At 38.8% G+C, this 27266-nt stretch overlaps 3 protein-coding genes and 1 long non-coding RNA gene across 4 annotated transcripts in view; 3 read left to right on the top strand and 1 right to left on the bottom strand.

Moving 5' to 3' along the window:
• Positions 1–27266, top strand: part of LOC118240428 (sialoadhesin-like) — a 105325-nt gene that overhangs the window by 37224 nt on the left and 40835 nt on the right. The window lies entirely within an intron of this gene.
• Positions 5266–6043, top strand: LOC145653210 (uncharacterized). The gene is made up of 3 exons (XR_014119576.1): positions 5266–5399; positions 5541–5631; positions 5721–6043. It is a non-coding gene; the product is annotated as an uncharacterized LOC145653210 (long non-coding RNA).
• On the bottom strand, positions 11042–17517 carry LOC145653270 (uncharacterized). Its single transcript, XM_081706538.1, has 8 exons — positions 17488–17517; positions 17300–17308; positions 14924–15086; positions 13755–13964; positions 12882–12966; positions 12725–12779; positions 12380–12613; positions 11042–12250 (listed from the first exon to the last, which is right to left on the bottom strand). The coding sequence occupies exons 1-8, from the start codon at positions 17515–17517 to the stop codon at positions 12227–12229; spliced, it is 810 nt and encodes a 269-aa protein (XP_081562664.1). The 3' UTR covers positions 11042–12226.
• On the top strand, positions 20102–25072 carry LOC113581459 (uncharacterized). Its single transcript, XM_035520674.2, has 7 exons — positions 20102–20152; positions 21499–21661; positions 22621–22830; positions 23613–23697; positions 23800–23854; positions 23966–24199; positions 24329–25072. Exons 1-7 carry the CDS (start codon positions 20102–20104, stop codon positions 24350–24352), a joined length of 822 nt encoding a protein of 273 aa, XP_035376567.1. The 3' UTR covers positions 24353–25072.

The following is a 27266-nucleotide window of genomic DNA, read 5'->3' as shown; positions in this document are numbered from 1 at the left end:
GATATATGAAAGTAGCCTATCACAGATGGTGCTTCATATTTTTGATGGAGATTCTTCCGGGAAATAATTCCACACCACAGAACGGATTTTCTTAAGTGATCCTTCCATTATGTTATGGTTTGTCATTTTCCAACTTGGCTTATTATGTGCTGTTATCTCTCCACTCACTGAAACCCTTGAACTGGGATGCATTTATAATACTTTCAAACTATCTGGGAATTTGTAGGTTAACTATTCTGGTATTTGGGAAAAGAGGATTAACTTGGTCTATGTCGCAATCACAGGTTGAAGCAGCAGGCTTCAGTAACATTTTGACATGTTTTAACACCTTGTCTAAAACAGATCAGCCTTGATTTTGAGATTGATTCTGAGTGTGGTCCAGGGTTCTGAGTGTGCTTCAGGGCTGGACTCTGAGGAGTCTTACGGAACCACGTCGGACTACCGGGACTGGTACAATGAAGTCCAGTAACTGGAGTCGGAGTTCGCAGGGTCCTACTACCCTTCCCTGGAATACAATGAGGGCTACATGGATTATGAAAGGAATGAGTACAGCGACGTTAGTCTGCCGTCAGACTCTGAGTTCAACTGCGGGAAGGATCCTTCGATGGAGGTGGAGGAGGTCTTCTATGGAGACGCTCCCTTGGACAGTGACACAACGTCTGCAGACTACCAGCGCGACGGGCCTCTGGTACCCAAGCTTCCGTCCAAGGCTCCACCCAGGGCACGCCGCTCTGAGGCATGCAAGCTGCCTCATGTGACTTTCAGAGAGGTGTCGTCGTTGTCCGAGGAGGAAACTCCCGGAGACAGGCAAAGTAGCTGGTGCGCCTCCTGAAATGAGTGCGCAGAAGTCACCGCCCCCTAAATCGGCGAGGGGCGATCTCCCACAGGCAGGTTGGACTTCAGCCCAGCCGACGACTGGGGAACAGGCTGGGGTTCTTGCTGGCTTCCCTGGACTCTCTAGCAATCCTCGATGTAGTTTAATACGTGTCGCTGTCACTGTGTCTGTCCCCATCACATTGTCTGTGGCAATCACTTTGTCCCCCTTTGTGTCAGTGCCTGTACCTGTCAGTGTGTCTGTTCCCGTGTCTGTTGTTGTCCTGGTACATGTCCTTCGCCCCTCTGTCCTGTTCGCGCTGGCCTGTATCGGGTCGCTCGGTCCTCCGGCTTCGCCATTTGGCGTTGTTTTCGGGGCTGTAGCCCGATAGGCTGGCACGTTGCTGGCAAGTTGCGCCATTGGGGAGGGGCTCTGTCACGGTATGGCCCCTCCTCCAAAACATCTCCCCGTGTGTGTTTGTGGGTGTGTGTGTATGTTTGTCCATGAGTCCACACCCTCCCTCTGTTCCACACCTGATCCTTCTTGTGTGTCATAAAAGTCTATCGTTTACGTGTTACTGTCAGTCTTTAACAATGATAGCGTGTGTGCTGTGTCTCCTGTGTTTTATGTGTTAATAACCATACACTGCAGATTAAAATTTGAGAACAACACACCATTTCCTAAATGTCAAGGTCACTGTGAAGTGCTATTTAACTTATTTAATGTTGTAATTCTTACTTTGTACTATATATAGCTAGACAAACAATTTCACTCAAAATGTCACATTTTGCATTTACTTCATGACATGCTCTAGTAAAAAGTGTTACATTTCCTTCCAAAAAGTGATTTTTTTGGTTTTAATATATTGAGGCATTTTATTTAACAAAATTCTATTTTGAACAATTTTTTTTTACTGATGCATGCTTTCCAAAACAGTGAATTCTTCTTCTTTGATTTTACTTAACATATACACTGCAGTAATTATTTTTTCAAGTCTTAACATGAAACCAAATTTTAAGATTAAATAAAAGATGTAAAATTTTAGGATTTAAAATAGCTGGCCAGTAGGTATAAGCATTTTCTATAACTAGTAAAATTGCTTTGGCCTCTGTCAAGATTTTTAGTTTTATTTATTTATTTATTTTTAGAGGGAGGGGTATCTCGTCAGCTTTAGTGTGTGCGCATGTTTGTGTGAGTGCATGTGTATGTGGGAAGGTGTGTCTAAGTGTGACAGAAATATGGTTAACTAAACAGTTTGCATTGCCTAACAGGCAGAGAATTTCACTCTGGCATGCTCTACTTCCTCTTGTTGATTAAGAGCCATTGGCGGTTGGACAGTAGAGTAGAGAGGTACTTCCTGTGAGTGGGAGTGTGTGAAATTAATGTTGGAGTAGAGAATGTCGTCATTTGTGGGGTCAGAGGGCATGTCTAGGGCTGAGACGTTATCATATACAGGAATAGAATCACGCTGAAAGAAAGAGAGAGGGAGATGAATTTTGACATGGTGATTAATGATTTTTGTAGTTAATAATCAAAATACAGGCTGAACTCTGTTACTTTGGTCATTGGACCCTTTATGGAAAACTTTGCAGGGATTTTGAGTTGGACTGAAATCTCAATCCTCTGTCGACTCTTCTTCAAACTCACTTTTGCGCTGGTCTCCTCACTCCTGCTGCTGACAGCTGCGGTTCACCCCCTGGTGGTGAGCCACAGTATTAACAGCACCAGGCTCAATAGCTTCTGTGTTAATCAAACTCTAGTTAAAATGATTTGTGTTAAAACCTGGTTGACATCACTGGCATGATAATTATGTGGTTTAAATCATATGTCACTGACAGACAGCAATTTACCTCCTTTGGTGGGTTAGTCATACCCATCAATCCGATGTCATGGTGTTCTTAAGGCCTAAATACTTGGTCCTCTACTTTTTATTAATTATTCTCCACCTTGGCAACATTACTAGACAACATGGTCTCCAGTTTCACTACTGTATGCATTATATGCAATTTTCTGCTCATCCAGTCCCCTCATACAGGCTGCCTCCTCTCAGCCTAGTTGATTGCCTGACTGATATTTTCTTCCAACCACCAGCTTGCTGTCTGAGTGATGTAATTACTATGCCTTTGCAACTCTACTTTTTTCTTTTTTTTTTAACAATTACTGAATAACATCTCATGTTTTAAAATTTTCTTGCATCTTCAATTTGTTTTTTTGTTTGTTTGTTTTTTAATTTATTTACTTATTTATTTACTTCAGTCTAATTGTCATTGTTTATTGTCTTTGCTCGTTTGTATAGTGATCTTGGGGACTGGGTAGTAAACAGCCTACAGCATTGGCAGGGTGTGTAATATCAATGTGGCTTCAGCTTCTTACCTCATCCATAGACAGACAGCAATGAGAGTCAGAAACAAAACTCCCGTGACTCCAGAAACTGCGTATGTCCCAGCTGGGTTCCCTGCATCAGGAAGGAGAGGGCAGCATGTTACACAGACGTGTGAACAGTCACAGAAGTCTTGCTGTATGACCTCATCAAACTGACACTGGAAGTGCAAGATAGTTGTCTCACTTTCTTTAATCACCATGTAGACAATAAGGCAGTGAATTCAACCCAGACTGTACCTGAAGTAAATGACCATTCTGATGAGTTAGATGATCCAAATCGATTCTGCACCACACAGTAGAAAAGTCCACTTGTTCCTGTAGCTATAGTTAAATTGGTGCCATTTCCAAACAGTAAGACATCACTTCCTGTCTTCTTATACCAGGAGTAATTACTGACGGGGTTGGAGTCACTGTAGCACAGCAGTGTCACCGAGTCACCAGACACACGGTCAGTAACAGATGGGACTCTGGGAGGGTCTGAGCAGGAGAGCAAGAATTGAAATAATACATTTAATGTCTTTTTATTTTGACTGTTCATGTTTGAAAGTGGTCCATATCAGCCATCTATGGAAATATTTCAGAAAACAGTAACATTCAGTGCACAACCTGCATGAACACAATAACTTTAAAGAGTGATATTTATAAGACTATCATTAAAATGAATAAAACAGTTGCATAGCCACAGTGTAATGCTTCATTTGCTGCTGACTGTTCATCAGCTCACTGTTCATGGACTGTGGATGTGGGACCACCTGTTCTGTGTGTATACACATCACTTTAGGACACATTCTTAACACATCTCACAATAGTGAACCTACATAACACATCCAGAAGGATGGTGGTGGAGTTGTGCTGTCCCAGCTGGTTGTGAGCGGTGCAGTAGTAGAGTCCACTGTGCTGGGAGCTGATGTTGGAGATGCTGTAATTCTGGTCTGTTGGCAGCAGTGTGTCTGCAGCTTCTCTCTGCTTAAACCAGGAGTAGGTGAGAACAGGAGGGTTTGAATCACTGCTGCAGGTCAGAGTCACTGAATCTCCCTCCACTCTCTCTCCAGAGGAAACCATCAATGCTCTGGTGTTTCTAGGGGCATCTGAACACAAACACACACTGTTAACATTAAAACTAAACTCTCATACACAGTCTGGTTAAGAGATTCTTATAAATTCAGAAGTTATAGTTGATAACTGTGAAACTACAACAAAGAGCATCATCATCATCATGAGCTGTAGTAGTAAGTATTGATTGTAGTGATGTTTCTGGTTTATGATTAACTGACTTTATTAAATGCATCAAGACATCATGATTTTAATATGTAAATATGTAACACTTGCTCTTTGGTCAAAACCAGGCCACCCATGAAGGAGGCCAACAGAGGTTATTATTATTATTATTATTATTATTATTATTATTATTATTATTATTATTAGTTGCATTTATATAGCACCTTTCTCAAACTCAAGGTTGCTTTACAAATATTGCTTTTTTTTTTTCTTTTTTTTTACCAAGAACAGCAGTGGTTGATTAAAACTTCCAACTGCCAATAATATGTATGTAAACATAAACACAGTGGACTTAAAAATTAAACGCAGTGATTTATGGAAAAACGAAAAAAAAAAAAATTTTTCAAAAAATACCTTAAACACTGAAAACTCTTAAATTGAAATATATCTAAAAATGCTGTAGTTGTCTTATGTCTTAGCCATATGTGACTCAGCATGAGTTCACTGTAATCTAGTAGAAGTTGCCAGTGACACAGAGTGAGTGCAGTTTAAAGTGAGGACAAGAGCAAGAGACAATGAGAACACAAACAAAACACACTGATGTAGTACTGCTGAACCAGCTAGCCAGTGCCCAGAAATGTATAGAGCCCTCAACTGTGAAAGGTGCTTCCCAGCTACTTATAAACATGTAGGCAGAACCAGCAGCAAAAAACAGCAAAAACAAACAACAATCAAACAAAAAACTTTTTATCTCATAGAAGCTGCCAGTGAGATGCGGATAGAATGATGAGAGTTTAAAGTGAGGATCTTACAGACAGCAGGAGAGCAGAGCTCCTCATATCCTCTTACAGCACAGGTGTAGCTGCCTGCATCCTCACTACTGTCATACACATACATTCCATTAGTGTTCTGGTTATATACAGGGTGTCCATTCCTGTAACAGATGTAGGTGGGGTTGTTGGGCAGCATGCAGGTGGAGCTGCAGGTCAGTTTGATATTCCCTCTATATGTGTTTGACATCATAACCTTCAGATCTGCAAATCATTTTAAGAAAGAAGCTTTGGTGTTAATTTTATAAATAGCATATTTTTATAGTTAACTAGTCTTATGTGATTACCTGTGACAGACAGAGATACTCCAGGATCACCAGTGTATGGACCCCAAGGACCATCAGTGTGGAATCTGAACCTGTATGTGTGAGCGTCACTCTCTCTCAGGTGAGTGATTGTCATACTACAGTCATTCTGGGAGCTCTGTCTATACTGCACTCTCCCCTCATACTCCTCTTCCTCTCTCACATCCACAGCTTCAACACCAACCTGCTGCACTTTAATAAACCAGAATGATTCTGTCACCGTTTGTCCTCCAGGGTATTTATAAGAGTAGGATAGATCAACATTTGAGCCTTTCAGAGCACACAAGTGTATGTCACACCCTAAAACACCTGAAACACAGATACAGTCACATTCAGGAAAAAATAAATTCTGGTAATTCATAAAACATGAATGAATATTAATAATTAATATGTTAGCTTTTAATATTAATATTTGCTTTTAAACCAAGCCAGATAAATGCAGAAGAAATCTGCATAATATTTATCCATCATGTATATATACTCACTGAACTCAATTTTAGAAGCACCTGCCTATAAATATCCACCAGGACATCCCATTGTTTCAGGCAGTCTATTCCTAACAGAGCCTCTCTCTCAATATGGAGTTAGTTTACCAGTTACCTTCCTTCCTTAAAGATACTACTGATTTCCTCAATAAATGGAATGAACTTTACAACATTAGTCAAGATGATTATGTACCATGGATGTATCAAGTGTGATACTAGAATTCTTAGTATAACTCACACAAGAAATTTGACCAAAAAAAAAAAAAAAAGTTATGTTCTGTAACAAATGTTATTTACAGATTCAAGTTCTCTGGGATAACTGGTTTCCCCAAATTGTGAATATATATATATATATTTGAACATTATTATACATATTTCAGTAATGTTTTTTCACAGTACGAGGAGTAAATGAGGAGTGAGTTTCCTTGCACTTATGAACACATGGCCCCTCTAACATAGCCACTGGCCCCAGCCTGGCCCCCCATTTCAAAGAGTATAGAATTTCAACTGAACCCTCCCTCTTTCTGTTTCAAAAGAGCCCCTAATCTAAAAGACCCTTTAATTTGGGCGCAGTTACCTAAACAATCTACGTCTCTTCCTTTGAAGGAAGTTGATGGTAACTTTAAATGTTTTCATTTATTTATTGATGTGAATACAATTATGAAAACTTTGTTTTATCCTCTTCCTTGAACTCTATATACATAATATAGGTAATTCACCTTTTACTACACTGTAGATATTAATTTGTTACATGGATACTGACATCAAATACTTGTGACATTTTGATGAAGTATCCAAGGGAGAGGCCTCTTTTCTGCATATAAGTGGGATGAGATGTTAGAAACACGCTGATGAAGACCTAAGGGCTGAAACGTTCATGTCTTTGAAACTGTGTCTTCAGTCACTTAAACTATTGCATTATATAAGAGTGCTGTCCAACCACATTCACTCATTAATTTCTTCCATGGATCCATCCTGTCAGAAATATTTCTTCAAAGAGTAAAGGGAGTGGCCTGTTTAATTAATTCTTCTTAGTGTACACTCAGAGTTTTTGTATAGCCAAACTGTGGTGATGCACATGTAAAACAGCAACACAGCTGTGTCTTATAAACTTGTACCAATAAATCACCTACAATCATAAGTACATTTATGTCCATCAGTATTCAGTATTAGTCTGACTAAGATCCGACTGTAAGACACGCTTGCTTAGTAAGTTCAGACTATGCTGCTGTGAGTGTAGATGGTACAGTGAAGGGACTGGTGTTTGCTCAGCTCTTGTAAATGGTTCTGTCCAGTTTCTTACATGTACACTATTGTAAATGTAATCAGTATCACTGCTCTGTTTCTGAGTGTATCAGTGACAGAGAGTCTGGTGAATTCTCTCATCATGAAATATCACACACTCTCATGTCAGATCTGACCAGACTGGATTGGAAGGGATCAAGTGACTGAATAATTACTAATTGAATAATATCCGTTGTATAAAAAGAATAAAACACATGTGGCATGCAAATATGTAGAGTAAAATGGATTGTGCAAATATGTCAAATATTGAATAATACTGAAGTTCAGAGTTAGTCTTGAGATTTAGTTCAAATCCAACACTTACACACTGCAGGAGAGTGCTGTCTGCTGCCATACACACTACAGGAGTAGCTGCCCTCATCAGATACACTGGTGGAGTGGAGCATAATGGAGGCATCATTTCTATATGACCTGTACTGTCCATTCCTGTACCAGTAGTGCTGAGGGGTCTTACTGAAGCTGCAGGTGGAGCTACAGGTGAGTTTCACCTCTCTCTGTCCTACAGTCTCAGGATTCACCTTCAGGTCTACACACACATCACATCATGCACATCAGAATGTTTTCTGTGTGAGAAAAACATGGTATGCATGTGTATGGAACAGAGAAAGTGTAGATATGGATGTGTGGGAGAGAAAGAGATACATTTTGTAAGTGTCCATAAACTACCTATGGTTATACAAAATTGTTCCTACTAAGTTAACAAGTATGGTTCAGTGTGAAAATCTGAGTTCTAAAATTCAAAATTAGTTAATTATAGACTTAAATGTCTTTACTGTTAGGGACACTAATTTGTACAAACAGTAAAATCAGTTGGTCAGAGACCCAGTCACAAATGTGGTAATATTGAAAACTTTGTAATGTCCTCTTTAAAGCAGCACAGAGTTTAAAGTGCAGTGTTTTTGTTATGGGAAAGTCTGTTAAAAGTAGAAATCCACCAGAGTGACAATAATGAAGTGTGAAATATGTAAGTCCCCATGTCCCAACAATGTATAATGTGTGTATGGCAGTGTAGGTGTGTGTGTGTGTGTGTGTGTGTGTGTGTGTGTGTGTGTGTGAGAGAGAGAGAGAGAGAGTGTGTGTGTGTTCTATGTTTTAAGTTTGTTATTACCTGTAACAGTGAGAGTAACTCCAGATGAAGCAGATATCCATTAATTCCTCCATGTTCTAAATCTGAAGTTATAAACTCCAGAGTCACTTACATTCACGTTGTTCATTGTCAGTGTACAGTCATTCCACCGTGTGCTTATAGAAACTCGTCCTAAGTATTGAGGGTCTTTACTCAGGTCTTGTGGTTCTCCATCAGATCTCTGGACCTGATACCACTCTCTCGCTCTGACACTGGAGGAACTAGATGTATATTTGCAGGGGATTTTTACTGTAGATCCATTAGGAGCACAGAGGCTCCGAGAGGAGAGAGCTACACTGTGCTGAGACTGAGTTTCTGGCAAACACACACACACAAATGTACGCACACATGCGCACACACACACACACACACACACACACACACACAAACGTACGCACACATACACACACACACACACACACACACACACACACACACACACACACACACACACACACAGGTGCATGAAGTTATTATAAATTGTTTGCAGTTCAAGTAACTCCATATATTTTTGTTATATCCAACTCTTACCAAGTGTGTAAAATGTTTTGAAGTTTCTGATCTGTAATATAACCATAGTACACATTCAAATCTTTGCCATCCCATTTAAGTTACTACAAATGGATTACAAAGCAGTATCATGAATACACATAAAACAGAGTAGAAAATAAGAAAAAAAATCTAAAGTTTACCTGCCAGTAACACGAGGATTGCTGCTATAATAATATTTCTTGATGTTCAGAAAGACATGGTGACATCACTGTTCATGAAGAACCGATACTTGAAGCTCCAGTAAGTCGTGACTTTAGGCTAAATGTTTCTGATAAATGATCAGAGAAAAAGCCTTAAGAATAAGAAGAATAAGCAGCCTGTGCTACTGTCTTGTGTTCCTGAGTATAACGGCCGTGACCTCAGTCCTGCTCCTCCTCACCCATCCTACACTGGGAAGATGTTGTGATCTTGGTTACTGTCAAACAGCAAAGACACGGAAGGTGTGTTGTGCATTTAGCGCAGCGTTCTGTCATCATACCTCCCCCCTTTATCTTATAATGTCTTCCTTTTTCTGGACTCAAGATTCTTAAAAATGCAGAAAACTGCTCTCAAAAGCTCAGACTGTTGAGACTCCCGAGCTTTTTCGGTCCCCTGAATCCTTCTGATAGTCACCAGGTATTCTGATTTGATGACATCTTACTTCACCTGACTTTACACACACCGACCAATTTGATGCCATCTTAACATGTGCAGGTCCATGTTAGTATTGCCTAGGGTAGAATGTGGGCTGGTGTACGTAGATTTTAGGGTTGTACATTTTAATCAGTCAAGAATGTTGTGCAACAGTCTAGGATTCTTGGAATTGGTCCAGTTTATGACCCTGTTTGCTTATGCAGGATTTTCATTTGAAGGTATTGACAACAGTATTTGAAGTTAATGTTATGTCAACTCCATGTACCAAACTCCTTATTCTACTATGCCAAGGTAAATACAATTTACCAATCCCCCCCTCCCCCCACACACATACACTATTCATTAGATGTCTTTTCCCAAAATGTCTGAGCAGAAAATACCACTATATGTGACTGGATATTTGTGTGCTGTAACTGTCTTTAAAAAACTGTTTAGAAACATATTTTGCTGAGCATGTCAGTAACATATGAATATGTAAAATTTTGACTGTTCATTGAAATTTCCCTTAACATGATGATAAACTATGCATGTGTTCAGCTGAATTTTTACTTAAAGTATTATTTAAATGTATTTCAATTTAAAGTATAATTTACATTTATTTAAAATATTTAAAATACTTTCTTCCATTCTTTCTGTTTTTCCATAATTTGACTTGATGATTTCCTTGATAAGGCTAAAGATGTGTATGTCTTTTCTTTTTATATGTTGTCTACACAAGTGTGTGAGAAGACCTAGACATTAAATATATAACAATATCTTTAAGAAAGCCTATATGATCCTACCAGACTCATTTCGCTTTCATTGGATCATCACATTGTCTCCATCTAGTGTCCGATATCTTTAATTGATTCTAGTGTCTAGTTGATGTACTTGATTCCAGGAGCTCCACTAAGGTCTACATAGGTAAAGGTCTTTGTCACTTTTTTTTCTAAATTACTAAACAGTACAAATGCACTATAAAACTAACATTTTATTTTACTATTTACCCATTATACATTTAAGTACCCGCCTACAACAGTACCAATCAACAACAAGTGCAATATTAGTACCAAGCAATACATTTCAAACATTAAAAACCCTGATAACATACTGTTGAATTTAAGACATAATGTATAAACCATACATTTATTTCCAAGTAGTAGCTTACTGTTCTTCCTTGTGCCAGTCTGAGACAGAGCTCATATGAAGTGCATAGATTTAACTGTATACCTAGCAATCCAATGCTACTTGATAACATACTTATTATTACTATTAGCTGCATTTATATAGCGCCTCTCTTAAACTCAAGGCCGCTTTTATAAATATCGTGTTTTTTTATTTTTTTATTTTGTTACATTTTATTTTTACATTTTTTTACACACTCACACACCTGATGAAAAGTGGCAGCCAATTTGCACACAGCATACTCTCAGCACCCTGGGGGACAGTACTGGGTGCAGGGAAAGGTAAGGAGGTTAAAACCAGGACAGAGCACCAACCATCACTGGACATACATGCACACAGTATATACACACACACACACACAAGACAATTTAGAGTATCCAATCAACCTAACCTCCATGTTTTTGGACCTACATTGATTTAGTCAGGAATTTTAATAAACTCTTGAAAAATGAGTATTAGATAAGATGCATAAATAGCTGATAGGTAAAGATGGGCATGGATAAATGATTAAAAAAGAATCACATTACATTTAGTCAAAGTTGCAGTTTCTGACATACTTCTGTCATGCTGGTTACAAAGGAGATGCTGACTGCATCACTGTTATGGCAGAAGCATGTATTTCAGCTTGGCATGTTTCTTAATCTTTGTGCAGTCATTGTAGTCAATTATAAAATGTAGTCATTTCATAATTTATTACAGTAAATTACATATTGGTCTTTTAATAGCCAGTGAGAATCATCCAAATCCCTTCCACTGTAGTATACAGGCCCTACAACACCCATGTCCCTCCTGTCTGTATGGATGCTGTGCTGATTTGCTTAAACACTGGGATTATATGTGTTTCTCAGTGTTGCTCCAGGATCCTGAGCTCCTGCATCTTGCAAATCAAATTATTTTTTTCCATCTTAGGTTAAAAGTTACACTACAGCAGCCACCAGGCCCGGTACCCTCCCCTTAAACCACCCTCTTAAAATGATTTTTTACTGCTAGTGAATTTGAAAACATGAACCAATACTGTGGGCTTGCAGCTTTAGCTAACTACTGATATAATATTAGCCCTCTTCAAACTTGGTGCTTGGCGATCTTATAAAAGAATATGGCTTGTTTGAATGATTGATGACTTCTTCTCAGGTAACAATACTGAAAAACATTTTCCAACAGAAATTCAAAGGCAAAAGTTTTTTTTTTTTAAGACAGTGTTACACTTAATTACCACTGATATAACTGTAACCCTTGATTAACGTTCTGCTCAACTCCGACTGTTCTAAAGGAAAAACATTTTGTGGCAAGGCTAAAGCCACTAGGGGACTGAGCCCTGGATAAAAAAGCCCCAGAGCTCACACTGAGGGTGTTGTGTTTCTCATGTGGAGGGTTTGGGTTTATGGATCTGGCTGTAGGTCTGAGATGGGTCATCAGCTGCTGCAGCTGCCAAAGCCCTTTGGAACATGAAGAGAAACAGCTTTTAGAAGAGCCTGTAAAATGGATTCACACCTTATTATACACTGAGTGATTAATTAGAGTAAGAATGTAATGTCAGTGTCAGTGTAATGACATGATTTGCTCACTGTTGTGGAAGTTTTGTGTCGGCTAAAGTTCACAGGAGCATACTGAACACACTCTTCCTCTGAAGAGTTAGTAGGAAGTCTGGTGGTTGACACTGAAGACCCCTTCTGGGTTTGGGAATGTTGGAAATGAAGGCTTAAGTAGTGAATGTCATTTTGGTCATCTGATGATGCTTTTCGACTGAGGTTAGTCATGGCCACAGTTGGGATATTTTCATACACATGAGCCGTATCACACTAAGAGTGGAAGAGAGAAAAAGAGAAAGAGAAAGTGAGTGAGGAACAGAGAGCAACAAAAATTGAATCATGTCCCATGATCTCTCAGAGTATCCCCTCGAACATTCTTACCTGGCCATCATCCCCAGAGTTCCTGTGCTCTTCAACTGACCTGGACTTTCTCCTCCTGCTAAGCAACCGACCAATGTAGAGTTAAAAGTAATTAAAAATAACCATTTCATTGAGAATGACATTAAGGGTATAAATAATATGTTCAAATTTCACATACCATATCCACAGAGCTCCTGTGATGAGTATTAGAGCCAGACAGACTGCCACTCCAATTGTGACTTGCTTTAACGCTGTACTCTCCTCTGGATATTCAGAGATGGTTATAACAAAACAAGGCTATATATATATATATATATATATATATATATATATATATATATATATATATATATATATATATATATATATTATATAATACATGGAGAATAATGGAGAACAAATAAATGTCTACGAAAACACTAGCAGTGTAACATACATTAATTATATTGTACAATACTGCCATGGAGTAAGGGTTAAGGGTAGTGTAGCGTAATTTATATTATATTATACTGTCACATTGTCCAACCTATGCCACCAGCAACCAGCAGGGGGCTGAGGTGGTGCACTAGGAGAGCAGGGAACTCCACTTCCCAGGATTCTTTGGGCTGATTGTGCACACCTGCTGGGCTCTGGATTTAAGGCCACACAAACAGTAGCCCAGCGTCACACTTTTGTAGAGGGGTAACTAGTATGGTATTGGAGAGCGACCAAAAGAATATGTTGAATTGTTGGGAAAACCTCCCCTTTGACTAAGCAAGTTGTTTTGGTTTGTTCCCCCCCCCAAGTTATATTGCATTCCTTCTCATTGCATCAGTGCTTCTTAGTGGTAGTGTGTAGGTTTACTGCTCCTGACCTGGCTTGTTGAGTTCCACTTGGGGAAGACTCAGAGATTCACCTTCATTTTGTTTTACTTCCTTTTTCACCATCCACAAATCAGTCTAGTTCCAATATATCACCTTTCTTGGTGTCTTTGCCCAGTAAACATTGTGTCCCCACTGGTGCCTCAGTTATAAACTTTTACAGTATGCAGGACTCCAGAGAATGGTGTTACCTCCTAAAACACAGGAATACTGGAATCCATCCTCACTGTCTGCTGGTTCCAGATACAGCTTGTTGTGTTTGGTGGGTTTGTTGGTTACAGGCTGTCCGTTCTTGTACCAGATGTAGGTGGGGTTGTAGGGCAGAGTGCAGGTGGAGCTGCAGCCTAGTGTTAGAGTCTGTCCCTCTGATACTGGGGTGAGACTCACTCTCACCTGCAGATCTGAATTTAAAACCATACAATATATTCATCTGAAAACAACAAATGTTTCATGTAGACATTATTTGTGACGACTTGAGTACCGCAGGACAAGGAACAGGCTGCAGAAGCATCTATTGACAGACATTTTATATACATGAATGATGAATGATAATGGCACTCACACATAGCAAACCAGTGCAGCATGAAATAAATTGATAACAGGAAGAAACATAAAAAGTTGAACAATTAACATAATCTTACACATGAACTTGTGAAGAAAAACACTTGCACTAACACCAAAGTGGGGTTCACATTGTTGGAAGCAATTTCTTGACTAATGCGTGTGTTCATGAAAGGAAACGCAAAACTTCCACTGGAGTCGGTGTAAAAGTACAAAGAGTGTGTTTATTCCAGGTTAGTAATAAATCAGAACTCAGGGAAAATTCGAAAGATTAAAGTATTCCTAATTCGAAATGCATCACGGTAATAAAAGTGTGTTGCTCCCAGGACCACTGTCTTCGCTGAAAATCAAACAAAACTGCCACTGCCCAAGACACTAAAAACCAAGCAAAAAATATAATGGCATGACTTAGCAGTAATTTACATCTTAAAGTGATAGTACTCAAAAGGTTATGAACATAATCCAAAAACTAGTGCTTCGGCTCCCACAGCCAACAATGACTGACATCTCACTCTACAGAGGGGTTTGTATACATAAATATGTGACGTGAGTGAATGATAACAAGAGGGGTAGTCACAGTCAAAACAGTCAACAATCATGATTGCCATAGTACGTGGTGCGCCATACCACGTGATCTGTGGGAAGGTGAGCATACCGTTGATTAATCTGTTCTCTGCAAAGCACTTTGGGATTTCTGACACAAAATTAAAAGTACTATATAAATAAGATTATTATTAGTATGAACAGTATTATTAATATCAACACAGAATGTGGTGTTACATGAGCTGTGGGCAGTTACCTGTGATATTTAGAATGACTCCTGGTTTACCAGAGAATTTCCCTCTTTCAGTATTAGTGCTGAATCTAAAGCGATATTCTCCAGAATCACTCTTTCTCAGGCCTCTGATTCTCAGAGTGCAGTTTTTCTCTTTATCCCCAACATATTCCACTCGACCAGTAAACTGCTCTTACAGACTCAGGTCCTGTGGATCCTCTTTAGGATGAACATAATACCAGAATGTGTGTTCAACTTTGTCATCACTGGGATATGAGTAAGTGCAGGGAAGCTCCGCTAATGATCCACAACATACACTCTTCTTGTGTATGTCACATTCCAGCAGTCCTCCTGAGACACACCTGCCAAAGCCAAAGTGAAAGTGTAAGCATTACTGTGAGAGGCGTAATGAATTCTACAGACTGAAATAAATGAAGAGTTTCATAATGTGGTGAAATCACACACACATGCTACAGTGGAGCGGATGCCACCAACAGAGCAAGAGTAGCTGCCTGCATCAGCACTGACAAGGACAAGAGGCTGATTCCAGTATAATGTCTTTAGGTATTCTGCATTTTTGTACAAGCTGACAAAATACGGGTTAGAATTCAGTCTGCAGGAAGTGCTACTCATGAGTGATACTGTCTCTCCACTCCACTTTAAGAGGTCAGTGGTCATCGTCACCTGCAGGGCTGAAAGAAGATACAGTTACAGATGTCTAATCATGTCTGGAGTGATATTTGGAACAGCAGACATCATCTCATTGCTTTCTGCACCTTATTTAATAGAGACTTTATGTTAATAGAGACTTCACATGCACCAGCCAGCTTATTAAAACAATGCATTATATGAAATATGATGTGGGAGCATGAATAGAATAGGAGCATGTACAGCTTATTTGTTACTACGCACTGTGTTGTAAGAGAGAGAGAGAGAGAGAGAGAGAGAGAGAGAGAGAGAGAGAGAGAGTGTGTGTGTGTGTGTGTGTGTGTGTGTGTGTGTGAGAGAGAGAGAGAGAGAGAGAGAGAGAGAGAGAGAGAGAGAGATAGTGTTATCTTCTATGTATCAGTTCTGGTGGCAAATTGATGGTGGTACAATATTTCAGACAGTGACTGTGATGAAAGATCCTGTAAATTAGGAGACCCTTCTAAAAGGGACAGTGAGTGTAGACAGAAGGTGGGTGTGTCTGTGGATGTGTGTTGAGAGTGAATGTCAGCTTCACGATCTCTAACACACTTGTGTAGAAGTGTCTTGTGTTTCCACATAACAGAATGTTTACTTTTCTACCCTTAAGAAGTAAAATACATTTCTCTCATTCACCTGAGGTAATAAAAAGAGTGTTAACAAGGAAAATAGGCCTAATGGTGCATTAGACGTATTATTGCCATAAAATATAAGGGAGTATAGAGGTTCTTTGTCCTTTCAGAATGATTTGCGTATAGGGCACAGGCTTCTGTAGAGGCCTCTACAGGCTTCAGCAAAGGATCCTGGGTAGGCTTTGGTGAATCTCATGGTAAGATATATGGCCTCTCCGCTAGGCTTACGACGGTACAGAAAAATGATCCTCTTTAGGACAAGGTTAAGAGAAGTCTTCTCTTGGAATGTGGTCGTAGCGGGTTACAACTGGTGCAGGTGTTGAATATCAGTGTGCATATGTTGACTGTATGGTTTGGATGTAATGGTGGCAAATGCAAACACTAGCATGTAAAACGGTGGGGTGAATACATAATCACTTCTGACCAATGTATAAAAATGCGGGTTCTTTGTGTGATTGTTAGACATTCTCCGGAGGGTGCCTCAATAATGCTTGTTAATGCTAACCTTCAATAAAGGACAGACCAGCTATTCTCTTTAACTAATTCTGAAGTCTGCATCTTCATTTTATATTTGAATGTTTAACTTAACAACTAGCTGACTAGGGATTTAGGAACAACACAGCTCAGAATGTACAAAGGACCCAGCAGACCAAAATGCATTTTAAGTCCAAAAACAGCACACTTGATTACATTATCAATCAACATAACAAATGAAGGAACATATATGAAAGAGAAATTTAAATTCATTCTTAATAATAAAAAATGAATAAAAAGATGATATTGGTACTGATAATAAAATGTCAGCCATTGACAGGACAAATGGTGGACTGAACTAGGACTGTAAATGAATATGAACACTGTGGCTGTGATTCTAACAGCATGGCTGCTTCTGTCCTTATGTTCTTATCTAAAAATTAGTTTTTGTGGTTTGCTGTTTCAACAAATATCTTTTATCACATATTAAAAAAATTAATGAACCAGAAGACCATTTTGATGCATGATGGGTAATAGCAGAACATTGTCTGCCGTGAACCCTGCAGTGCACAAACAGCCCGAGAAAAACATGCCACAGTGACCATCTGACCCTGAGACCCTGAAACAGGAAAAAGAAGCAGGGATGCAGGAGGAAAGAAGAGGAAAAGGTTGAGGGAAAAGAAAGAGGGAGAAATCTTTTCATGAAGATTTTTCAGAACAGACAGCACTTTATAAAGCATTAAATTAACACGATGATTTGTTTGAACAAGCACTCATATGTGGACTTCAAGGCTTTACCTGTGGGTTTTTCTGACTGTTTACATCCATGAAGACCTGGCTCTGTGGCTTCTATCTAACCTAATGATTCTTCATTGATTCTGTTGTTTCTAAACGTTTCCCAAACATCTCTTATAAAGGAGCTTTACACTATACACTCCGTGCTAATCGAAAGCTAATCTAATTATATATTAAGTCCACAACTTTTTTGTGAAGAAAATGACAATAATATTATACAATAAGACATAATAATCAAACCTGCATTATGCAACAGGATGATCAGAAGCAGGATTCTAGATTCACAGCCCAGGACTCCACATCTATAAAACTAGAAAGCCACAGTTCCCAAAATAAGACAGATAACTACCAAGCCTTGAATAAAAACAGCAAATAAAACACAAAGAAAACTTTTCCTGTGTGTTGCATCAGAATATTTAATTCCTTGCTAATTATTTGGGTTCCCACATTCCTATGATATAACTCAGAGTTCTGAAAACACAGTTTAACAGAGGATTATTTGTTTATATACTTACATTTTGTGGTGAAAATGTCATTTTTATCTTACTTGATGTAGGCTGTGCACAGTGTGGGTGAGGAAGGTCTGTGTGTGTATCACACAAATTAAAGGAGTCTGACTGCATTCAAACAGAACTTGTTTCCTTCCCATTTTCTGTTTGTTCAGTTGAAGGGAATCAAACCCTCCCCTATTTAAATCTAACTCTCTCATTCCGTTTCCACCAAATTTTTGTGCATATTGTAAAAAAGACTGTTGCATCATAAGATGAGTGCTGGACCCTGGGAGGGGTTTATGAAAGTGACCATTCAGCCAAAAAAAAAAAAATGTAATTAAAAAAATAAAATAAAATAAAATTGGCTGCATGGAAAACATTACACAAGTGCAGTAACTATCTCAGTAATGGATTCATCCACTTCAGGCTTAGGACTGCTCTTAAAACCAAGATGACAAAAGTACCCTGAGGGTTTTATGTTATAGAAAATGCTAAGCCCTGCCATGCCTTTCTGTGGATTCATAATGACTATGAAACAGAAGAAGCTCCATTGTGTGTATATATATATATATATATATATATATATATATATATATATATATATATATATATATATATATATATATATATACACTCCATATATAAAAATGTGTGTGTGTGTGTGTGTGTGTGTGTGTGTGTGTGTGTGTGTGTGTGTGTGTGTGTGAATATATATATATATATATATACACACACACACACACACACACACACACTGCCTGGCCAAAAAAAGGTCACACACTCTCATATTTTGTTGGACGGCCTTTAGCTTTGATTACGGAACGCATTTGCTGTGGCATCGTTTCCACAAGCTTCTGCAATGTCACATTTATTTCTGTCTGGGGTTGCATAAATTTTTCCCCAAGATCTTGATGATGGAAGATTTGGACCACTGTGCAAAGTCTTCTCCAACACATCCCAAAGATTCTCAATGGGGTTCAGGTCTGGACTCTGTGGTGGCCAATCCATGTGTGAAAATGATGTCTCATGCTCCCTGAACCACTCTTTCACAATTTGAGCCTGATGAATCCTGGCATTGTCACATTGGAATATACCCGTGCCATCAGGGAAGAAAAAATCTATTGATGGAACAACCTTTGGGCACATAACGTTGCTAAACCTAGACCTGACCAACTGCAGCAACCCCAGATCATAGCACTGCCCCCACAGGCTTGTATGGTAGGCACTCTTCATTTTATTTAGTCTTTAGAAGCTTTAGCAATTATTGGCTACTTATATTTATGCAGCCACAAAAACAATAAAACTAAAACTAAAACAATTATTTTTTAAAATGTTTTTCCCTCCACAGGGGTCACTCAGGCAAAGAGGGCAAAGGGCTGTTGCTCAGGTAACTTTAGCCTGGCTTTGCCTACATCCTTGCTGGTCCTCACAGTCACAAGATCTCTCACCAAACGTCTCCTATGGGATGACTGTTACTGCTCTGTGAGAAAATCACATCACAGAACAAATAGATAGAAATGCCTGTTTGTTTCAAGAAGCCACTGTTCCTTCCAAACTTATGGGTTATAATGTAGGTACGCAAATTCATCCAGACTCCCCATCACACCATCAGGTTCTCATACACATTGCTAAAATATGCTTTTGTGTATACTTTCTTTCTGGGGTTGCTTTTCCCCTCACTGGTTATGATTCTTTTTAGTGCACATTAAATTGTGTAAATTGTTTTTACAATTTTGTGATTTTTAAAAATAGATCCTGATATTTTTTCCAGTATTGTATCTTCATCTATTTTTGTTACACTTTCTTTATAATCCTAAGCATATCCTATGTGAAGCTCCCTGTGCCAAATTTTACATTTTAAAATTAGAATACTTTTAGGACGAGGGTGGGCAAGATGCAAGCATGAGTCATTGTTTCAATAAACAAAACCATTTAATGATAACCAAAGCAAAATTCATTAAACACTCAAACATAAAGGAAAGACAATGAAACACACCAATGAAGATAAGCCTTTGAATAGCAATGGCATATGAAAGCCCTGTTCAGTGACAAATAATAAATAATGGTGGTTTTCCCCATGCAGTACAAAAGATGATTGGTGCACAGCATTTTTCTTAGAGATCAGTATGGAGATTAAAGAAGAGTTCAGACTTAAGGGATTCAGTTTTGGTGTGCGAGTATATGTCTAATAAAGTTGTCCTAGTGTGAATGTGTGCCTGTATGCCCAGTGGACGGTGCTGTGTCTGGGTATTGCCCTCTCTCCCCTCCCTGCACCTGATTCAGTCCCCCAGGGGCCTGAGGATTCCAGATGAGACAATGCTGTGTGCAGTTGGCTGCTGCTGCTCCCTGGTGTGTGCCTGCATGTAAAAGCAATGTCTGGTACTTGTAAAGTAACCTTGGGTTCATTGAAAGGTGCTATATTAATATAAATTTATATTGTATTTATTGTGTGCTTTTGATGGTATTCAATAATGACTTTTTTCTGTTTTTTCCTGTCTCTCTGGTGCCGTGGGTGTTGTTACTTCATTGATTTATGAGTGTCTATCATGCACAGCAAAACAATTAAAACCAGCAATAAAAGTCCACCATCTCATCCTTTTGACCCTGAACACTTAAAATTAATATAATTCAATGGGCACAGTTCAGAGGCCTGACACTACTACTAACTACACTATATCATTGCAGTGTCTTCATCTGGCCACAACACAAGATGACTCCATTGTCTAATGTATGCTGTCTTTTATATTTGTTTATGCTAGTGCTGCACATAGTGGTGGGACTAGTTGGTAAAAATTTACCAAAATCCTTACATGGAAATAAGAGTTTATAAGGAACACTGTTTGTTCCAGAGAGTAACAGTAAAGAAGCAAGAAGAATTTTAAGTACTGCAGTTCTTAATGTTGTAACATGCAGTGAAAATGTTTTTGCTGACCAGTAGCTTTCAGAAACCACTACCAGGGCCCAGCACTCATCTTATGATTCAACAGTCTGCATTTGTGTCGTAATATGCATACACATTTAGTGGAAAGGGAGAGAGTTAGATTTATACTTAAATGGGGAAGGGTTTGATTCCCTCCAACTGAACAGACAAGAGGAAGGAAACCGATTCTGCTTGAGTGCAGTCCAACTCAGTTAATCTGCCTGATACACAGACGCTCACCACAGCCAAACTCTGCACCGCCCACATCATATATGATAAAAATTACATTTTTCACTACAAAATGTAAGTATATAAACAAGTAATCCTCTGTTAAACTGTGGTTTCCGAACTCTGAGTTATATCATAGGAATGTGGGAACCCAAATAATTAGCAAGGAATGAAATATTCTGATGCAACACACAGGTGGAATGTGACATACACATTCTGCTGGAATGTGACATACACAAGAAGAGTGTATGTTGTGGATCATTAGCGGAGCTTCCCTGCACTTACTCATATCCCAGTGATGACAAAGTTGAACACACATTCTGGTATTATGTTCATCCTAAAGAGGATCCACAGGACCTGAGTCTGTAAGAGCAGTTTACTGGTCGAGTGGAATATGTTGGGGATAAAGAGAAAAACTGCACTCTGAGAATCAGAGGCCTGAGAAAGAGTGATTCTGGAGAATATCGCTTTAGATTCAGCACTAATACTGAAAGAGGGAAATTCTCTGGTAAACCAGGAGTCATTCTAAATATCACAGGTAACTGCCCACAGCTCATGTAACACCACATTCTGTGTTGATATTAATAATACTGTTCATACTAATAATAATCTTATTTATATAGTACTTTTAATTTTGTGTCAGAAATCCCAAAGTGCTTTGCAGAGAACAGATTAATCAACGGTATGCTCACCTTCCCACAGATCACGTGGTATGGCGCACCACGTACTATGGCAATCATGATTGTTGACTGTTTTGACTGTGACTACCCCTCTTGTTATCATTCACTCACGTCACATATTTATGTATACAAACCCCTCTGTAGAGTGAGATGTCAGTCATTGTTGGCTGTGGGAGCCGAAGCACTAGTTTTTGGATTATGTTCATAACCTTTTGAGTACTATCACTTTAAGATGTAAATTACTGCTAAGTCATGCCATTATATTTTTTGCTTGGTTTTTAGTGTCTTGGGCAGTGGCAGTTTTGTTTGATTTTCAGTGAAGACAGTGGTCCTGGGAGCAACACACTTTTATTACCGTGATGCATTTCGAATTAGGAATACTTTAATCTTTCGAATTTTCCCTGAGTTCTGATTTATTACTAACCTGGAATAAACACACTCTTTGTACTTTTACACCGACTCCAGTGGAAGTTTTGCGTTTCCTTTCATGAACACACGCATTAGTCAAGAAATTGCTTCCAACAATGTGAACCCCACTTTGGTGTTAGTGCAAGTGTTTTTCTTCACAAGTTCATGTGTAAGATTATGTTAATTGTTCAACTTTTTATGTTTCTTCCTGTTATCAATTTATTTCATGCTGCACCGGTTTGCTATGTGTGAGTGCCATTATCATTCATCATTCATGTATATAAAATGTCTGTCAATAGATGCTTCTGCAGCCTGTTCCTTGTCCTGCGGTACTCAAGTCGTCACAAATAATGTCTACATGAAACATTTGTTGTTTTCAGATGAATATATTGTATGGTTTTAAATTCAGATCTGCAGGTGAGAGTGAGTCTCACCCCAGTATCAGAGGGACAGACTCTAACACTAGGCTGCAGCTCCACCTGCACTCTGCCCTACAACCCCACCTACATCTGGTACAAGAACGGACAGCCTGTAACCAACAAACCCACCAAACACAACAAGCTGTATCTGGAACCAGCAGACAGTGAGGATGGATTCCAGTATTCCTGTGTTTTAGGAGGTAACACCATTCTCTGGAGTCCTGCATACTGTAAAAGTTTATAACTGAGGCACCAGTGGGGACACAATGTTTACTGGGCAAAGACACCAAGAAAGGTGATATATTGGAACTAGACTGATTTGTGGATGGTGAAAAAGGAAGTAAAACAAAATGAAGGTGAATCTCTGAGTCTTCCCCAAGTGGAACTCAACAAGCCAGGTCAGGAGCAGTAAACCTACACACTACCACTAAGAAGCACTGATGCAATGAGAAGGAATGCAATATAACTTGGGGGGGGGAACAAACCAAAACAACTTGCTTAGTCAAAGGGGAGGTTTTCCCAACAATTCAACATATTCTTTTGGTCGCTCTCCAATACCATACTAGTTACCCCTCTACAAAAGTGTGACGCTGGGCTACTGTTTGTGTGGCCTTAAATCCAGAGCCCAGCAGGTGTGCACAATCAGCCCAAAGAATCCTGGGAAGTGGAGTTCCCTGCTCTCCTAGTGCACCACCTCAGCCCCCTGCTGGTTGCTGGTGGCATAGGTTGGACAATGTGACAGTATAATATAATATAAATTACGCTACACTACCCTTAACCCTTACTCCATGGCAGTATTGTACAATATAATTAATGTATGTTACACTGCTAGTGTTTTCGTAGACATTTATTTGTTCTCCATTATTCTCCATGTATTATATAATATATATATATATATATATATATATATATATATATATATATATATATATATATATATATATATAGCCTTGTTTTGTTATAACCATCTCTGAATATCCAGAGGAGAGTACAGCGTTAAAGCAAGTCACAATTGGAGTGGCAGTCTGTCTGGCTCTAATACTCATCACAGGAGCTCTGTGGATATGGTATGTGAAATTTGAACATATTATTTATACCCTTAATGTCATTCTCAATGAAATGGTTATTTTTAATTACTTTTAACTCTACATTGGTCGGTTGCTTAGCAGGAGGAGAAAGTCCAGGTCAGTTGAAGAGCACAGGAACTCTGGGGATGATGGCCAGGTAAGAATGTTCGAGGGGATACTCTGAGAGATCATGGGACATGATTCAATTTTTGTTGCTCTCTGTTCCTCACTCACTTTCTCTTTCTCTTTTTCTCTCTTCCACTCTTAGTGTGATACGGCTCATGTGTATGAAAATATCCCAACTGTGGCCATGACTAACCTCAGTCGAAAAGCATCATCAGATGACCAAAATGACATTCACTACTTAAGCCTTCATTTCCAACATTCCCAAACCCAGAAGGGGTCTTCAGTGTCAACCACCAGACTTCCTACTAACTCTTCAGAGGAAGAGTGTGTTCAGTATGCTCCTGTGAACTTTAGCCGACACAAAACTTCCACAACAGTGAGCAAATCATGTCATTACACTGACACTGACATTACATTCTTACTCTAATTAATCACTCAGTGTATAATAAGGTGTGAATCCATTTTACAGGCTCTTCTAAAAGCTGTTTCTCTTCATGTTCCAAAGGGCTTTGGCAGCTGCAGCAGCTGATGACCCATCTCAGACCTACAGCCAGATCCATAAACCCAAACCCTCCACATGAGAAACACAACACCCTCAGTGTGAGCTCTGGGGCTTTTTTATCCAGGGCTCAGTCCCCTAGTGGCTTTAGCCTTGCCACAAAATGTTTTTCCTTTAGAACAGTCGGAGTTGAGCAGAACGTTAATCAAGGGTTACAGTTATATCAGTGGTAATTAAGTGTAACACTGTCTTAAAAAAAAAAAACTTTTGCCTTTGAATTTCTGTTGGAAAATGTTTTTCAGTATTGTTACCTGAGAAGAAGTCATCAATCATTCAAACAAGCCATATTCTTTTATAAGATCGCCAAGCACCAAGTTTGAAGAGGGCTAATATTATATCAGTAGTTAGCTAAAGCTGCAAGCCCACAGTATTGGTTCATGTTTTCAAATTCACTAGCAGTAAAAAATCATTTTAAGAGGGTGGTTTAAGGGGAGGGTACCGGGCCTGGTGGCTGCTGTAGTGTAACTTTTAACCTAAGATGGAAAAAAATAATTTGATTTGCAAGATGCAGGAGCTCAGGATCCTGGAGCAACACTGAGAAACACATATAATCCCAGTGTTTAAGCAAATCAGCACAGCATCCATACAGACAGGAGGGACATGGGTGTTGTAGGGCCTGTATACTACAGTGGAAGGGATTTGGATGATTCTCACTGGCTATTAAAAGACCAATATGTAATTTACTGTAATAAATTATGAAATGACTACATTTTATAATTGACTACAATGACTGTACAAAGATTAAGAAACATGCCAAGCTGAAATACATGCTTCTGCCATAACAGTGATGCAGTCAGCATCTCCTTTGTAACCAGCATGACAGAAGTATGTCAGAAACTGCAACTTTGACTAAATGTAATGTGATTCTTTTTTAATCATTTATCCATGCCCATCTTTACCTATCAGCTATTTATGCATCTTATCTAATACTCATTTTTCAAGAGTTTATTAAAATTCCTGACTAAATCAATGTAGGTCCAAAAACATGGAGGTTAGGTTGATTGGATACTCTAAATTGTCTTGTGTGTGTGTGTGTGTATATACTGTGTGCATGTATGTCCAGTGATGGTTGGTGCTCTGTCCTGGTTTTAACCTCCTTACCTTTCCCTGCACCCAGTACTGTCCCCCAGGGTGCTGAGAGTATGCTGTGTGCAAATTGGCTGCCACTTTTCATCAGGTGTGTGAGTGTGTAAAAAAATGTAAAAATAAAATGTAAAAAAATAAAAAAATAAAAAAACACGATATTTATAAAAGCGGCCTTGAGTTTAAGAGAGGCGCTATATAAATGCAGCTAATAGTAATAATAAGTATGTTATCAAGTAGCATTGGATTGCTAGGTATACAGTTAAATCTATGCACTTCATATGAGCTCTGTCTCAGACTGGCACAAGGAAGAACAGTAAGCTACTACTTGGAAATAAATGTATGGTTTATACATTATGTCTTAAATTCAACAGTATGTTATCAGGGTTTTTAATGTTTGAAATGTATTGCTTGGTACTAATATTGCACTTGTTGTTGATTGGTACTGTTGTAGGCGGGTACTTAAATGTATAATGGGTAAATAGTAAAATAAAATGTTAGTTTTATAGTGCATTTGTACTGTTTAGTAATTTAGAAAAAAAAGTGACAAAGACCTTTACCTATGTAGACCTTAGTGGAGCTCCTGGAATCAAGTACATCAACTAGACACTAGAATCAATTAAAGATATCGGACACTAGATGGAGACAATGTGATGATCCAATGAAAGCGAAATGAGTCTGGTAGGATCATATAGGCTTTCTTAAAGATATTGTTATATATTTAATGTCTAGGTCTTCTCACACACTTGTGTAGACAACATATAAAAAGAAAAGACATACACATCTTTAGCCTTATCAAGGAAATCATCAAGTCAAATCATGGAAAAACAGAAAGAATGGAATAAAGTATTTTAAATATTTTAAATAAATGTAAATTATACTTTAAATTGAAATACATTTAAATAATACTTTAAGTAAAAATTCAGCTGAACACATGCATAGTTTATCATCATGTTAAGGGAAATTTCAATGAACAGTCAAAATTTTACATATTCATATGTTACTGACATGCTCAGCAAAATATGTTTCTAAACAGTTTTTTAAAGACAGTTACAGCACACAAATATCCAGTCACATATAGTGGTATTTTCTGCTCAGACATTTTGGGAAAAGACATCTAATGAATAGTGTATGTGTGTGGGGGGGGGGGGGGGATTGGTAAATTGTATTTACCTTGGCATAGTAGAATAAGGAGTTTGGTACATGGAGTTGACATGACATTAACTTCAAATACTGTTGTCACTACCTTCAAATGAAAATCCTGCATAAGCAAACAGGGTCATAAACTGGACCAATTCCAAGAATCCTAGACTGTTGCACAACATTCTTGACTGATTAAAATGTACAACCCTAAAATCTACGTACACCAGCCCACATTCTACCCTAGGCAATACTAACATGGACCTGCACATATTAAGATGGCATCAAATTGGTCGGTGTGTGTAAAGTCAGGTGAAGTAAGATGTCATCAAATCAGAATACCTGGTGACTATCAGAAGGATTCAGGGGACCGAAAAAGCTCGGGAGTCTCAACAGTCTGAGCTTTTGAGAGCAGTTTTCTGCATTTTTAAGAATCTTGAGTCCAGAAAAAGGAAGACATTATAAGATAAAGGGGGGAGGTATGATGACAGAACGCTGCGCTAAATGCACAACACACCTTCCGTGTCTTTGCTGTTTGACAGTAACCAAGATCACAACATCTTCCCAGTGTAGGATGGGTGAGGAGGAGCAGGACTGAGGTCATGGCCGTTATACTCAGGAACACAAGACAGTAGCACAGGCTGCTTATTCTTCTTATTCT

The sequence above is a fragment of the Electrophorus electricus genome, chromosome 23 (genome assembly GCF_041902795.1).
Source record: "Electrophorus electricus isolate QZ-2024a chromosome 23, ASM4190279v1, whole genome shotgun sequence".
In the NCBI taxonomy this organism is placed as follows: Eukaryota; Metazoa; Chordata; class Actinopteri; order Gymnotiformes; family Gymnotidae; genus Electrophorus; species Electrophorus electricus.
Note: the sequence above shows the minus strand (reverse complement) of the source record. Positions and strands in the feature narration are given on the sequence as shown.